This window comes from Lontra canadensis, unplaced genomic scaffold (genome assembly GCF_010015895.1).
Source record: "Lontra canadensis isolate GAN:19392208 unplaced genomic scaffold, GSC_riverotter_1.0 scaffold112, whole genome shotgun sequence".
In the NCBI taxonomy this organism is placed as follows: Eukaryota; Metazoa; Chordata; class Mammalia; order Carnivora; family Mustelidae; genus Lontra; species Lontra canadensis.
The window spans coordinates 2,836,041-2,850,649 of record NW_022631106.1 but is presented as its reverse complement, the minus strand read 5'-3'; the positions used below and the strand labels follow the sequence as shown (position 1 = coordinate 2,850,649).

General features: G+C 41.4%; 1 protein-coding gene across 1 annotated transcript; it reads right to left on the bottom strand.

Annotated features, from left to right (window-relative positions):
* Positions 1-4,662: 4,662 nt before the first annotated feature.
* PDCL3 (phosducin like 3) lies at positions 4,663-14,082 on the bottom strand. Its single transcript, XM_032840386.1, has 6 exons — positions 13,959-14,082; positions 11,520-11,649; positions 9,351-9,441; positions 8,943-9,086; positions 7,751-7,959; positions 4,663-5,171 (listed from the first exon to the last, which is right to left on the bottom strand). The coding sequence occupies exons 1-6, from the start codon at positions 13,962-13,964 to the stop codon at positions 5,029-5,031; spliced, it is 723 nt and encodes a 240-aa protein (XP_032696277.1). The 5' UTR covers positions 13,965-14,082; the 3' UTR covers positions 4,663-5,028.
* Between the last annotated feature and the right edge of the window lie 527 nt (positions 14,083-14,609).

Genomic DNA, 14,609 nt, shown 5'->3' with positions numbered 1-14,609 from the left:
TGGGTATCTTTGCCAACTTCCTGAATGCTTTTTTAAGGGTCTAAGAACATTTGAACTCCAATTAAGTCTTCATCTTGTACCCTTTTTGTCCTATTTTTTAGTTCATCTTGCTCTTAATATCACAAATAAGGCATTAATTGTATTCTTTTAATCAATGTTAGTTCAGAGTGACCCACATTTTTTTGGTCACCGCCCTTCCTTGAACCTCAGACATTTCATCAGATGGTTGTCTGACATTGTTTTGTTTTTTTCTTTTTTTGAGATAGAGAGTACAGGGAGCAGGGAGGGGCAGAGGGAGAGACAGAATCTCAAGCAGAATCTGTGACGAGCGCACAGCCCAACATAGAGCTCGATTCCATGATCCTGAGATTGTCAACCAAGCGACTGGGTCATCCAGGTGCCCCTGAACTTTTCATGTTATAAACTTCCTTTAGTGAGAGGCTGTTGGTGACAAACATGCTCACTCTGTCAGAAATTTCATCCTCTTTCCCCAAATATAGCTTTGCTGGGTATTAATTCTTGGTTAGTAGTTTTTGTTTTTTCTTTACCTACTGATAATACTACCAGTCTTTTTTGCTTTCCTTGCTGCTGGGAAGTCAGTCAGTCCTACAGCTTCTCTGATGTGGATAGTATGACTGTTCTCACTGACTGCTTGTACAAATCTCTCTGATATGCTGCAGTTTTACATATATATATAAAAAATATATAAATTATATATATAAAAAATATATAAATTATATATATACACACACACACATACATACATATATACACAGACACACAGAAGTATAGATTTATTATACGTAATTCACCTGGGATTTGCAAAGCTTTCTGAAGGTTGGTATCTTTTACTGGTTCTAGAAAACCTGTCTTTATCTTTTCAAATATTGCCAATTTCCAATTCTTTCCTTCTAAAACTCCAAGACACATGTTAAACTTTCTCAGTCTCTCTGCATCTCTTTCCTAATTTTTACATTTCTACCTACTTATCTTTGTGTGTTATCTACTGGGTAATTATTTGGCTCTACTTTCCAGTTTACTCTCTCTCCCACTGGTTATTTGACATGGGATTTATTTTTATATATGGAACTTTTTCTTTAGTTTTGTTAAATACATACTAAATGTATTCATCTTGGGGTGCCTGGGTGGCTCAATCAGTTAAGCATCTGCCTTCAGCTCAGGTCATGACCCCAGGGTCCTGGGATAGAGCCCAGCACTGGGCTCCCTGTTCAGCAGGGAGCCTGCTTCTCCTTCTGCCCCTACCCGCACTCATGCTCTAATAAAGAAATAAAATCTTTCTTAAAAAGTATTCATCTTATATCTGAAATTCCACCATCCAAAGGCTTTGCAAATCTGACTCTATTGTTTTCCTCTGGTTTTCCTTCAGAATACCCTATTTTGAAGCATCTTGTGGGTTTGTGATTTAGGACTATGAGCTCACATTCCTTTGGAGCTTTATTTGTAAGGAGTGTTTGAGGAATAAATTAAGTTGTGTTCTTATAGCATGGATATGCAGTTGCTTTTAGCCATGAACTTAGGGGCATAACCAACTTAGCACCACTTTAAGAACTCGGTTTGAGTTTTTAAACCATATGTAGCATGAGAATTCAAATTGCTTTGGACCTCTGAGGATGCTTTTCTTTCTTGTCAGTTCGGTGACGATTTAACAACATTAAAAAAACGTTTTATCCAGCATTTTTGGTTATTATCAGGTGAGTTGTTTAGAGTATCTAGTCCTTCACAGATTGGAAATGTAGTCCTAAAGTCTAATTCATGACATTACTGAAAGGCGACAGTGACAAAGCAGAGGCAGGAAATCTAGACTGCACTTCTATTTTGTCAAGCAACGTGAAAGTGGTGAGGAGTAGAAAGCTAGAATGGCTGAGGTTTCCTTTGGCAATGGGCAGGTGACTTTATCAAGAAACTTGTCAGCTGCTACTAACAGAGACCAGGATGGAAGTTACTTCTTTTCCAGTAACAGAAATCCAGAGAAGGCAGTCAAGAGCCAGCTTATAGTGACTCTACAATGTCACCAGGAATATTATGCATCCATCTTTGCCACTATAAAGATACCCTATGGCCCAAGTAGGCTGCAATCATATCTACACTTTTGTCAGAAAGTAGAAGGGGGTTAAGTCCAAAAAGGGCACATGCCAGTTGTCTGTCAGTCTGAAGAAGCTTGCCCAGCCAACCTCTGCCCACCTTCCGTCTGACGATCCATAGCTCCAGGGAGGCTAGAAGTTTAATCTTTTAGCTGATCCCGTTGCTGTTGGGAGAACTAGAGAATCCTGGATCCACTATAGGCAAGTAGTAGTCTCTGCCACAGAACCTAAACATTTTCACTGTCTGAGACTCCTCATCAAGGGAGAGACTGAAATCAAGATGATAATTTACCAGAAAAAAATTCCTAAGGAATGTGGGAGAGAATAAGGTCAAAAGCACAGGCAGACACATCTTCAATGGAGACTGAACGGAACAAAAGGAGAAGACAGACCACCGTGCAGGTATGGGGTGGTAAGACTGGAAGCCACGGGGATTCCTCGTAGCATGCAAGTGACAAGGTCCTGTGGAGGTCACTGAGTTGTGGTGGGAGTGGGTTGGCGTGCAGGAGGCAGAAAGCCTGGACCATTTGCTGTATGAATATAAACAGTATCAAAAATGCATGTTAAAAGCCCCATGTCAAAAAGGTTATATTTATGAGTAACAACCGGTTTCCATAAGCAGGACAAAATCACTCCATAGGAACAGGTTTCTAAAGTAGGCAACACAGTCACAACACATTTGGCCTGTCACACTTGAAAAACACTTTGTCAAAATCTGCCTCGTTACATAAGAAAACTGAATCTAAAGTTGGAGGTAACAGATGACCAAAAAAATTTAGGCACCAGTGACAGAGGACAGCCTTCTTAACCTTTCTTTCGTAACTCTCCTAAAGTGCCTTTCCTTTGCAGTAGAATTTTTCTGAAGTACTTGTGAGCCTCCCACCCTGGAAGCTGTGTGGCAGATCCCTGCCAAAGCAATGCTCTGTAACCTTGGGGACTGAGGTATAAATTTAGGCTTGCAATGAGATAGACGTATACAGCTCACCTACATCCTTTCCTTTCCCTAGAAATAAGGAAAATAAGGGAGAATCAATTGTATTTAATTATATAGTCTTACTCCACTTCACTTCTCCCAATTATCACCCCAACCTTCCAGAACCATTTTCTGACCAATCACTTAAGAAAGGGCTACCTAGCATTTACTTAACCCCCTTTCCCATAATCCTTTCCTCTGAACACTGGAAGACAGACTCTAGGTATCCTTCTTGTTTGCTCTCCCTGAGCACTGTGTGTTTCTGCTGGGGAATTAGATGAACTCAGTGCTTAAGCATCAAACTGTATCACCTCTGTCACATCACAAATGCTCCACACGAAATAGAAAATAAGTGGTAAGTTATTATGGCAAGGTCTCCCAAAATTAACTAACTTACAGAAATCTGCAGGTCAGGTTTTACATCAAATGCTGATTTTAAGAGAGAGCGGTTCCTATTTAAATCTAGTTCAGTCAGCATGACCGAACGGCTGCCTGGGACCTGGGTGCCCTGTGGCCAGCCAGGGCTCACCAGCCACGTCCAGAGGCACCCGAGTGAGCGCTGAGCTCACACTCAGCCCAGCAGGAAGGCAAGATGATGAGGCAGTTTTCACACTTATACAGATAAAACTGGCATAATGAATACTGAGAACTATATCCTGCATGGGCTCCTGTTTTCCATCATGGTGGACACAGCCCCCCAATCTGCTCAAGCACTGTTGTCTCGAGAGCTGTTGCGCACTGCAGTTCTCAAGCAAAGGCAGTCTTCAAGCTTTCCACCTTTATTCTTCCCACAGCATTTCATTTTAATGTCAGCTAACAACAGAAAATCAAAGAAGGCAGCTCTCCCACAAAACCCACGGAACTAGCATGCAAGTGACAGAACTGACCACACGTGTATCAACCTGAAATTAAAAGTTCACGAAAAATTCTTCAAAGAAAAATGTTACGCAGAGTACATTTTTAAAAGCAGCGCTGGCTCTCATGTGTGTAGAAAAACAAATATTTACTAACACAGACACTTCCGACAGGTAAAGTGGGTCATAGCTGTTTGTTACACTTTGAACTACAGCAAAAATAAATTTTGCAATATAACCTGAAGGAACTCCAGGCCCTCTCTAATTCATATTTTTAAGATTCAACCCCACATTAAATACTACACCATTCAACATAAACATTAGGGGATATTTCCCCAATTTTCCTGTTAATGTCAATTTGAGATGAAGTGTTAAGTGCTAAGAGGATTCTAGTTCTGAAAATACCTTGATGCTTTCTACTAATTGAGATACAGCTTATGTGTTTATTATCTGCTTACAAAAAAGAATTTAAGGTGGCCTTTTACCGTATCTCAACAGTCTGAGACAAAAACTATTCTGACTAGGAAAAAACACTTAACCAAAAATGGCAATAAACTGGAATCTTTCAGTTACTACTTAGAAAAGACAATGTTTTATAAAAATCACTGCCTATTTCTCTTAAATAGGTCCAATACTAAGATTTTTCCTATCAATCATTCCTCTAATAATTCTGTTGCCATCCTTACAAAATAAAAATAAATGATAATGTAACTACAAGCCTTAGTTTGCAATTTTTTCACTGTAAACTTGGTCACATTATTTAAAAAACACTCCACATTCCCTCTTATGTAGTTATATGTGGACAAATGGTGAACAGACAGTTTTATAGCTTAAAATATAAGTGAGGAAAACATAGACATCTGCCATACCAATAGCTGGTTTTTATTTTTTTTTTTTAAGGAAAGGTTATTAATTTAAAAAGTGAGTTCTAAGAAACATAATAGGACTCCCAGCAATGATGATTTCTGAGATCTATGAGATGTGAAACATAATTATAAAAAGGCTAAAAGCCAAAAAGCATTTCTACTTTTTCTTTTTTAAAAAAATCCAGAGGATTTGTCACATCAAGGAAGTCTGGCACATTACCGAGGCCATAGTCTTAGTCATCCTCAGAATCACTATCCCTTCTTGTGGGGATGGAGCACCGCACTGAGGATAGCAAAGCGTCTTCAATTGGTTTCTTAGGGTTTTCCTCCAAGTCTGTCTTGATTGCTCCAGACTCTGACAGTTTCCACTCCAACTCTATGTGATAAAGAAAAGCCAAATTACCTAAGGCAGTCAGCGTGGGACCCCTACCCTCAAGCCCATTAATTAAGCCAGTTTTTTTAAAAATAGAAACTATGCAGTAACATTTGATGATAATTTTAGTGCTGTAATTATAAAGTATGTAGAAGGAAAGCAAAAAATCAGAACTTTAAGAAGGAAAACAAAATACACTTTTTCAGAAGAGGAGAGGAAATAAGTCAAGCAGAGAGAGTCAATTATCATATGGTTTCACTTATTTGTGGAGCATAACAAATAGCATGGAGGACAAGGGGAGTTAGGAGAAGGGAGTTGAGGGAAATTGGAAGGGGAGGTGAACCATGAGAGACTATGGACTCTGAAAAACAATCTGAGGGTTTTGAAGGGGCGGGGGGGGGGGGTTGGGGGAACCAGGTGGTGGGTATTGGAGAGGGCACGGATTGCATGGAGCACTGGGTGTGGTGCAAAAACAATGAATATTATTACGCTGAAAATAAATTTAAAAAATTAAAAAAAAAAGAGATCAAATGAGATACTATATATATATTTGAATTATGGCAACTAAAATAAAAAACAAAGACCAAACCTATCTTCTAATGACTACAGTTTCTTGACTTGCAAACAATTTCCCAGGAAAGATCAGGATGAAACATTTAAAGGAAATACTTTTCACATCCCTGCTGGCAATCCAACCATTAAATCTAATTTTAGTTAACACAAGGAAATTCTTGGGCCTCATGTCCAGCATCTCAGTCTATTAGAGTCAAAGGATAAATGTATGATGACTTACTAGAACTTATGCATTTGCACCAAGTAATACAGTACCAAGAAAATAAAGAACCAGTAACTAAAGCCTTGGTTCCTGTATGTCACTCTCTTATAATCAATGAACTCCACATGGGTGTGAGACCTTGTGAAGTGAAATTAAGGGGTGTCTTTTCGACTGCAGAAAAGACTCCAGGCAGAACTAAGGACTACATGAGACACTCTACAGTGAATAGCCTGGTTTAAGTGATACTCTGCTAATTAGGCACCTCCATTAAGATGTGACAACCAATTTTATTTAAGTCATATTAATTTAAAGTGCTCCATGGAGACCAATAACACCAGTATTTAAAGTTCTCAGTACCTTGGTTGAATGTTATGAAAATTCAACAAATTTCTTAAAAAAAAAAAAAAAAAGAAAGAAAGAAAGAAAGAAAGAAAAAAACCTTACTTCTGATTCTTGACTCAAGAATATATTTAGATCCACCATTCACATGTATCGGCTTACGTATTAATGTTATTGTCCACTTACACACAGTAATCATTATTTTATAAGTTCACTAATCCTCAGATAAGACTTTCTAGAGATAAAGACAGGACTTCCTATCCTATCTTTCCCCTCATGGTACATTCAAAAGAGCAGAGTAAGATGCAAACATATACTTCATTTGAAATGCAGTATTCCTTTGAACACTGGAATAATGCATAAATGTTATAACTTGTGTTTCTCTATATGCACAGATGTTAATACTTATCCCAGGTGAGTATTTTATGTAGTTATATAAAACAGTACATAAAGTCATATTTTAATACATGTTTTTAAAGAACAGTTGGACATATTATTTCAATAGTGGGTGACTTAGAAGGATGCCATGGGCCTCAGGTTCTCTCTTTCATGTTATGTGTGTACATATTTTGACACTCCATGTAACAGTTAGAAAGGAATAAAACAACACATCCTTCAGGAATAAAGGAATACATCCTTCAGGAGTTAAGAGGCAGAACTCAAACTTTTAATTTAACTTAAAAGCTACTAAGATATTCAACTGAGAAAATATTCCCACAGGGGTGGGTGTGTGTGTGTGTGTGTGTGTGCGCGTGTATGTATATATATATATATATATGTGTATATATATATATATATATGTATATATATATGTATATATATATATATATATGTATATATACATATATATATATATATATTAGTCCCGCTCTCTCTCTATAGATATATGTATACATACAAACACACACGTATATAAATAACCATCAAAGTATGTTTGTGTGAATTTTTTTCCTTTTTTTAAAAGATCTTATTTATGGGGAGGGGCAGATTGAGAGGAAGAAGCAGACTCCCCATTGAACTGGGAGCCTGATGTGGGGCTCAATACCAGGACCCCAGGATCATGACCTGAGCCAAAGGCAGACACCTAACCAACTGAGCCACCCAGAAGCCCTATTCATGTGAATTAAACAAAAAACGAATGTTGAGATCTTGAACTATAACTCAAAACGTATCCAACTATAGGGACAAAGAAAATATATTAGACATTAATATTAAATATACATACTTTAAAATACAGTGTGTCTTCTTTTAACAGAATTATTAGAGCCCAGTTATAAATGCCCCCAATGATTCCTTTAATGAGAGATCAAATGTGCTTCTTGCCTTTTAGCAGTCAGTAGCATGGGGCAAAGGTGATTTTCACAAATCATCACAACACACGTCTCTTCAACAGAATCATCCCCTCATCATCTCTAACACACGCTTGTCATTGCTCACGTGCCCTGGACCATCTCAAAGAGGCCCTTACCATCTATTGTCAGGTTCATGCCACCAAACACCAGAGGTCCAATAAATTGAGCCTTGATATCACCTTCAAGGTACACAAATATTGTAGGCAGATTCCTATCAGGATAATTGGGTATGCAGGTTGTTGAAATGGCTTTAATAAATTTGACATCAGGAAACTTCCTGGCAAGTCCACTGAAGTGCTGATTTATGAGGGCACAGAGGGGAATGCTGTAAAACAGAAATGGGAAACAATGGTGAGAGAGGAACTTGTATAAATGCAGAATCAAACAGAAGCAACTGTGATTCTGCATTTATACAAGGCAATGCTCAACTACCCTTCTACCTCAGTAAACCCTCATAATAGCTTCACAAGTGATTCTGCTATTCCAGCCAGGATGAATTAACATCTTTTAAAAAAAAACTTTCTACGGGCGCCTGGGTGGCTCAGTTGGTTAAGCAACTGCCTTCGGCTCAGGTCATGATCCTGGAGTCCTGGGATCGAGTCCCACATCAGGCTCCTTGCTCGGCGGGGAGTCTGCTTCTCCTGCTGACCTCTCTACTCTCATGCTCTCTCTCTCTCTCAAATAAATAAATAAAATCTTTAAAAAAAAAAAACAACTTTCTAATATACTCAGGGAAAATGAAGAATTCAAAATCCAAAATCCAATCTAACTTGACTCAATAAGTCAGAAAAACAGCTTCAATGTAAAAGAGAATTGTTTTGCCCATCTATATGAGAGAATATTCAAGATTCAAAAGGTGTGAAAAAGGTCAGAAAGCACTTCCTGCTCTAAAAAAACTTCTACAAAAAATAAAAATAAAAAAACTTCTACACAAGTAGCTGAGAAGCAGTGAAGGGCCACTGCATCAAGGACTACAAAGGTCACCCCCGACATCTAGGAGAATGATTCACTACATGGAATTTTGAAATGCCAGAGTTTCTCTAGAAGGATAAATAAGGAATTCTTTTTCAGTAAAAGCGATCTCCGTTGCTCCAATATAACAAAGGCATTCTTTTTAGTCACAACTATTCATTTGAAAGCCTGAAGACAAAAATTGGGCATTAGGTTTGGGCAAATCAGTAAAAAAGCACATCACTAGTAAAAAACAAAACAACACAAAACAACAAACTTCCAATGTGGATTAAGCCCAAGACGTCCAAGACATAAACTCAAATTAACACTTAAGGACAGTGCGTAAGATCAGCTCACCCTTGTTTATACAGGTGCAAGATTACCCACAAGCCGTCGCCAGCCTTGGTAACTTCTTGAACATAATCTTTTCCTGAGATCTCCAAGACTTCTCCAAATTTATTCTTCAGTTGAGTTGCTTTCCACTCAGCCAGTCTTTGCTGCCTGCACAGCACAAAGGGGAGAGAAACCTCTTACATGTACACCCCATACATACACACACGCCTTTCAGACAGCAACCTTTATAAATATCCAGGTTTGTTTACTTGGCATGTGGCAAAAGTCTAAGATGATTCACCAAGATCTGCAATATTACTACTTAATTATAGCGCTTTCCGATAGTTATCTAGGTCAGAAAATTAACTTTTCAAAAGACACACATTTTAGTGCCACACGAAAAACCAAAGAGTCGCTCTGCAGGGCACTAACCTGTACATTTCAATAGCACGTTCATCTTCCTCATTAAATTCATCTTCATTATCCTCCAGCTCTTCCAAAGTCATATCTTCATATGTTTTCACTGAATGTGGTTAAGTTAGCAAAAACCAAAAAACGTAAAAGATGAACAAACTTGCATTTTGTTTTCCCTCCTTTATTTTTCTCCTAAAGATGTGCATGCAACACCAAGCCAAAATAAAACTCATCCGCCAAAACCAAAATAAAAAATACTGAAGGTCTTACACTAGTAAGAAAGAACTTGAGGGTATTTTAAAAAGATGAAACCATGTTGACCAAATGCAGCAAGACTGACCCTCCCAGTGCCATACATATTAAGGATATGAATGAGAAGTTTCCCAAGTTTATAAAACAAGAGTTGTATTTGCCCGAACTCACCTGGTTTGCTCTTCAAGCACATACACCATGGACTGCTGTAGTAACAGTTCTATCTCTAAGGACAGGGGTGTCCCCAACAGACCCCTCCTAGGGTTACAAGGATTATTGTCTTGGGTGTTCTCCTATGAGAGGTAGACAGCTCTTTTCTTTTAACCAACAGCTATAAAATCTCGACTTGGTTTATATTGCCATAAGTATTCTTGTTTCTTGACGTCAAATCAGATTTTTGCCTCCCAACCCCAATTCTATCACTATACAAACTGCTCTTTGCAAGGTCAACAATGACCTCCACTTCCTAACCGATGAGCAGCACTGATCCAACCTACCACTGCCTCCTCTTTGAAAGATGGTCCTCCTCTGGCTTCCAGGATAGGATGCCTTCTCTCTTCCTACCTCTATGGCTGCTCCTCCTTTGGACCTTTGCTGATTTGGCTCCTCTTTTATCCTTTTGCCTCCTTTTTTTAAATCTATGCCCACTCCTTTGGTGATAGCATCTCATGCAATCTTTACGCCTCCAGCCCATATTTCTCTTATTTAGAGAAAAACATAGCCAACTGCCTACTTGCCATGTCTACTTGACTAATAAGAATTTCAGTGTTTCTATCTCCCAAATAGAGTGCCTGATCCTAGCTCCAAACTGCTGCTCACCAAGCCTTCATCATCCCGGCTGGTGGTGATGCATTCCCTTCAGGCTGCTCAAGCCCAAAGCCTGACAGGCATCCTTCACTTACTTTTTCTCACACCCCTCACAGGATCCACCAGCAAATCCTGTGGTCCTACCTTCATATTATTTCCAGATCTGACCACTTCTCACCCCTTCCACCAACCCCATGCAGGCTGGCTAAGCCAGTGGTAGTTCTTGCCTGAATTACTGCAGCAGTTTCCAAACTAATCTCCCTACTTCCTGACTTGTTCCCCATCTTCCATACTTGGAAAGGGAGGGTGCTGTCAACATGTCAATCCTCTGTTCAAACCTCCAGTGACTTCCACCTGACTAGACATAAAAGCCAAAGTCTGTTAAAGAAACAAGGTTCTCAGTGGTTTGACCCTTAGTTGCCTCTCTGAACTTACTGTTCCTTCCTAGTCATACTGGCTTCCTGGCTGGTTCTCCAACACGCTCTTCACTCACTTAATTAGCTCAGTTCAACTCCCTCACATCTACTCAAATGTCATTCCTAGTGAGGCTCTCTCTGACTCTCAAATTATACTCACCCTTCCTCCACCCTTTCCAGGCCATTTCCCTGCCTTATTTTCCCATATTTACTTATGTATTGTTTATTGCTTGTCTCTCTCACTAGAATATAAGTCCCATAAGGACAGGGATTTTTGTCTGGCCTATACACAGCTAAAGCCCCAAAGCTTAGCATAACAACTGACAGATAGTCATCTTTCAATCAACATTCACTGCATAAATGCTTTCTAGTGAACCCATCTCTAAATTAGCTCTAACATGTAGGAAGACATAAGTACTTGTCCCTGTGATCAATGGGGCATTAAGTCAAGACTCAGAAATATTTTCTTCAGGATAATCATGTGCTCATCTGACACAGACAAAAAATTGTGGAAATTCTACAGTCCAGGAAGTTGAAGGTTAGAGACAGCCTGTGACTCCCTTGAAGTCCCAGAAATAGTGTCCATCCCAGCACTCCAGTCCCTGTTCCCAATTCCTGCTCAGAGCATCCTTCTACCAAAGCAGTTAGAGGCTTAGAAAGTTGTTTCTTAACCCAAAGAGAAACAACCCTTAAAGAATATAAGCAATCTTACCAATTGACTGCTGAAGGACTCGCTGTTCTTCTTCTTCCGCCTCCTTTTCCAAATCTTTCAAACTTTCCTTTGAGGGCAAGATGCCCTTTTTGCGTAAGATATCATTCCACTCAGTATCTGCATTGGGGTCCTAGTGGAAGTAGACCAAGAATACTTTGAGTGCCAAGTCCACTATGAAGGGTGCCATGTTGGGGAAAGGGTTGAATGGGAAAGGTGGTAGGCAGAGGAAGAATGCAAACCAAATTATTCTGTGGCCTATTTCTGAGAAAGCGTCAAAAGATCCACAGCCCCTATTCCTTTCCTGTTCTCCACTCCACATCACCCTCCCCACACTGGACACACACCCAAGAACTAGTCTTGGGTAAAAATCGGGATATAATGTGCAAATCGGCATCAATGCTCACAGCAAGGCTCTAATCTGGCTTCTATTCGATATGTTTATGAATGACTCAGATTCGTAAGTACTTAGCATCAATAGATGCTAAGTACTCATGGCAAGTGCAATGTTCAACAGGCTGCTGACCTACAGAGTTACAAGGGGTCTTCATTCCAAGGATAGGCAGGGATATTCTCTCAGAAGTGGACATTTTATCACCACTGAAAGCCGAGTAGGAACCAGATGTGAGGAATGAGAACTTAAGAAATTACTTTCAAGGCAAAGTGACTAGCAAGTACAAAGGGCCCAAGAGCAGAGATACCAGGAGTATCTCGAAGTTCTAAGTGGCTGCAGTACAATCAGAAGGAGAGCCTGAAGCTAGCCTGACAAATTCTCTAATGGTCCAAACCTGAGAAGGAGAACTGAGACCCCATGGGACAGCTCTCAACGTCTAACACGTACTGAATACTGGACGCTGGGCACTCTTTGAAGCCCTATACCTGTACCTACCTAGTTAAACCTCACAACCAAGGAGAGACTTGACATTTATGAAGACAGTGCCATCCTAGAACAAGTCAAATTTACCAGGATCAAATGTCAGAAGGATAAATGTCAAAGTGGGCTCTCGCTCCCAAAGCCAGCTAGCCAAACACTGGTTTTGCATGGCTTGGCAGGAACCCTGCTAATGGACCTGGTTTGGAATAAGAAATCAAGGAGCCCTGTGGAAAGGGCACTAGGACAGCCAGGCTCCAGCCCGAACTCCATGTCACTGTCTTGCTGAGATATATCAAAAGAAAATGAACAGAATCCTTTCAACAGGGTGCTCAGGGAAGACTCTGCAGAGATGACATTTCAAAGCAGGGTCCTGAAGGATAGAGAATACAAAGGAGGCCAGGGCAGCCCTGGGGCTTCCTCTTCACCATTTAAGAGTGTCTAGCTTCTGGCAGACACACTGTATTTGTAGATGCTTATCCTCTCCAGCTGCCAATGCCTAATACTCCAAGCAAAGGTCCACTAACTCCATTTCTCATCCGCCACTTAGCCAGAGACGATTTAATCAGAATTCTGGACTACAGTGAGGTCTGGAAAGCAGCAGAATGACTTTGACAGAGGGTCCTCTGACAATGACAGAATTTAGCAGTCACAAATTTTTGTTAATTCCCATGATGTCTTCATTTTCTTTCACTTTTAGTCCAATTCCATTAGAAAATTCCTGATACCAAATAAGGGGGACAGGGGCGCCTGGGTGGCTCAGTGGGTTAAAGCCTCTGCCTTTGGCTCAGGTCATGATCCCAGAGTCCTGGGATCGAGCCCCGCCTTGGGCTCTCTGCTTAGCAGGGAGCCTGCTTCCTCCTCTCTCTCGCTCTCTCTGCCTGCCTCTCTGCCTACTTGTGATCTCTGTCAAATAAATAAAATCTTTTTTAAAAAGGGGGGGGGAACGAAACTAGGGGATTTGGTTTTACCTATTTTAAGACAGAAATTAAGGAGAGGGACCGTAGGGATGAGCTTTGGGAGCCGCAGAATCGGAGACGGAGTGCACCTCTACCTGAACATCAATGTTGGGGGTTAAAGCATGCAACCAAACCCTCAGCCAGCTCTAAGTGTAGACAAGAACACAGGTTCCGCCACTGTTCTACGTTATGGCACGTCCACGCGGGACCCTTCCCTTCTTCGAGCCTCAGCTTCCATAGCCACAACGTGCCGATAACACACCTGCCCAAGAGCTAAGATAATTAAGGAACAGGAAGTAACTCTGTCAGGTGGGATGCTGCGAGTCCTTCACAGACTTCACGGGATCCGACCTTAAGGACAAGTGGCCGCCAAAGACAGATTTGCGGGAGAGACACACAGCGGTGGGGAGACCCAGCCCGCAGGTCCTGGCCGGACCACGCCCGCCCTCTCGCACGGCGCCTGCGCTGGGCCTAGACTCGCGTGGTATTTCGCGTGCCGGTGGCGCCCGGCGCTTAGCACAGTCCCAGCCCAGACGGTCCGTCGCTGCCACAGACCCAGCGGTGCAAACGAGCTGCGGTGTACTCCAGGGCTCCGACCCCCAGGTTCTTTACCTGCATCTTGTCTAAAATCGCTCAACCCAGGCCTCAGCAGCGACCCCGCCCCTCAGCTCTCTTCCGCGCACGCGCGGAGCCGTCACCCCGCCTCTTCTCCCAGCCCGGCCTTCGCCCCGCCCTCTTAGAGTGAGCAGGGCGGAACCAGGGAGTAAGTGAGGCCGCTGAACCTGTGCCCACTCCCCAAGAAAACCGGCAGAAGCTGTGCGCATGCGCAATGGGGTGCCTCCTGGGTTGGTGTCGCTGGCTTCACGTGACCCGGAGCCAATTCTCGGTACTACCTTATTAGGGCAAGTCTCCGTGATTGGAAAGGTGGAACTGGATGGAGGACGCCCTCGGCCCCGTGGGCCGTGTCCTGCCGCAGACGCATTCCTAGTAAAACAGGGCCTGGCTCAAGAAGTCACAAAAAGAAATGTGTTTCAGTGATCCAGTGTTATAATTAAAAATGATGCAGGGTCATCATTTACTCGCTATCATTTCAGCGTCTGATAATTCATAAGACATATTCATTAAAAGCCTACTATGTGCCAGACACTATTCTAGGTTCTGCGGATACAGCCGTGATCACAATAGAAAAAACAGAAAGTGAAAGTCATTCCATCTGGTTAAGCCTCAGGGAGTCCAAATTTGCAGAAGTGCTTAGTCCTATCG

Bases quoted from the DNA above. Each gene is read 5' to 3' on its own strand.
- PDCL3 (XM_032840386.1), bottom strand. The intron at 9,087-9,350 runs GTTAGTGCCCTG...TGTGCTGTGCAG, and splicing joins CGTGCTATTGAAATGTACAG to GCAGCAAAGACTGGCTGAGT. The intron at 5,172-7,750 runs GTAAGGGCCTCT...TTTATCACATAG, and splicing joins CATGAACCTGACAATAGATG to AGTTGGAGTGGAAACTGTCA.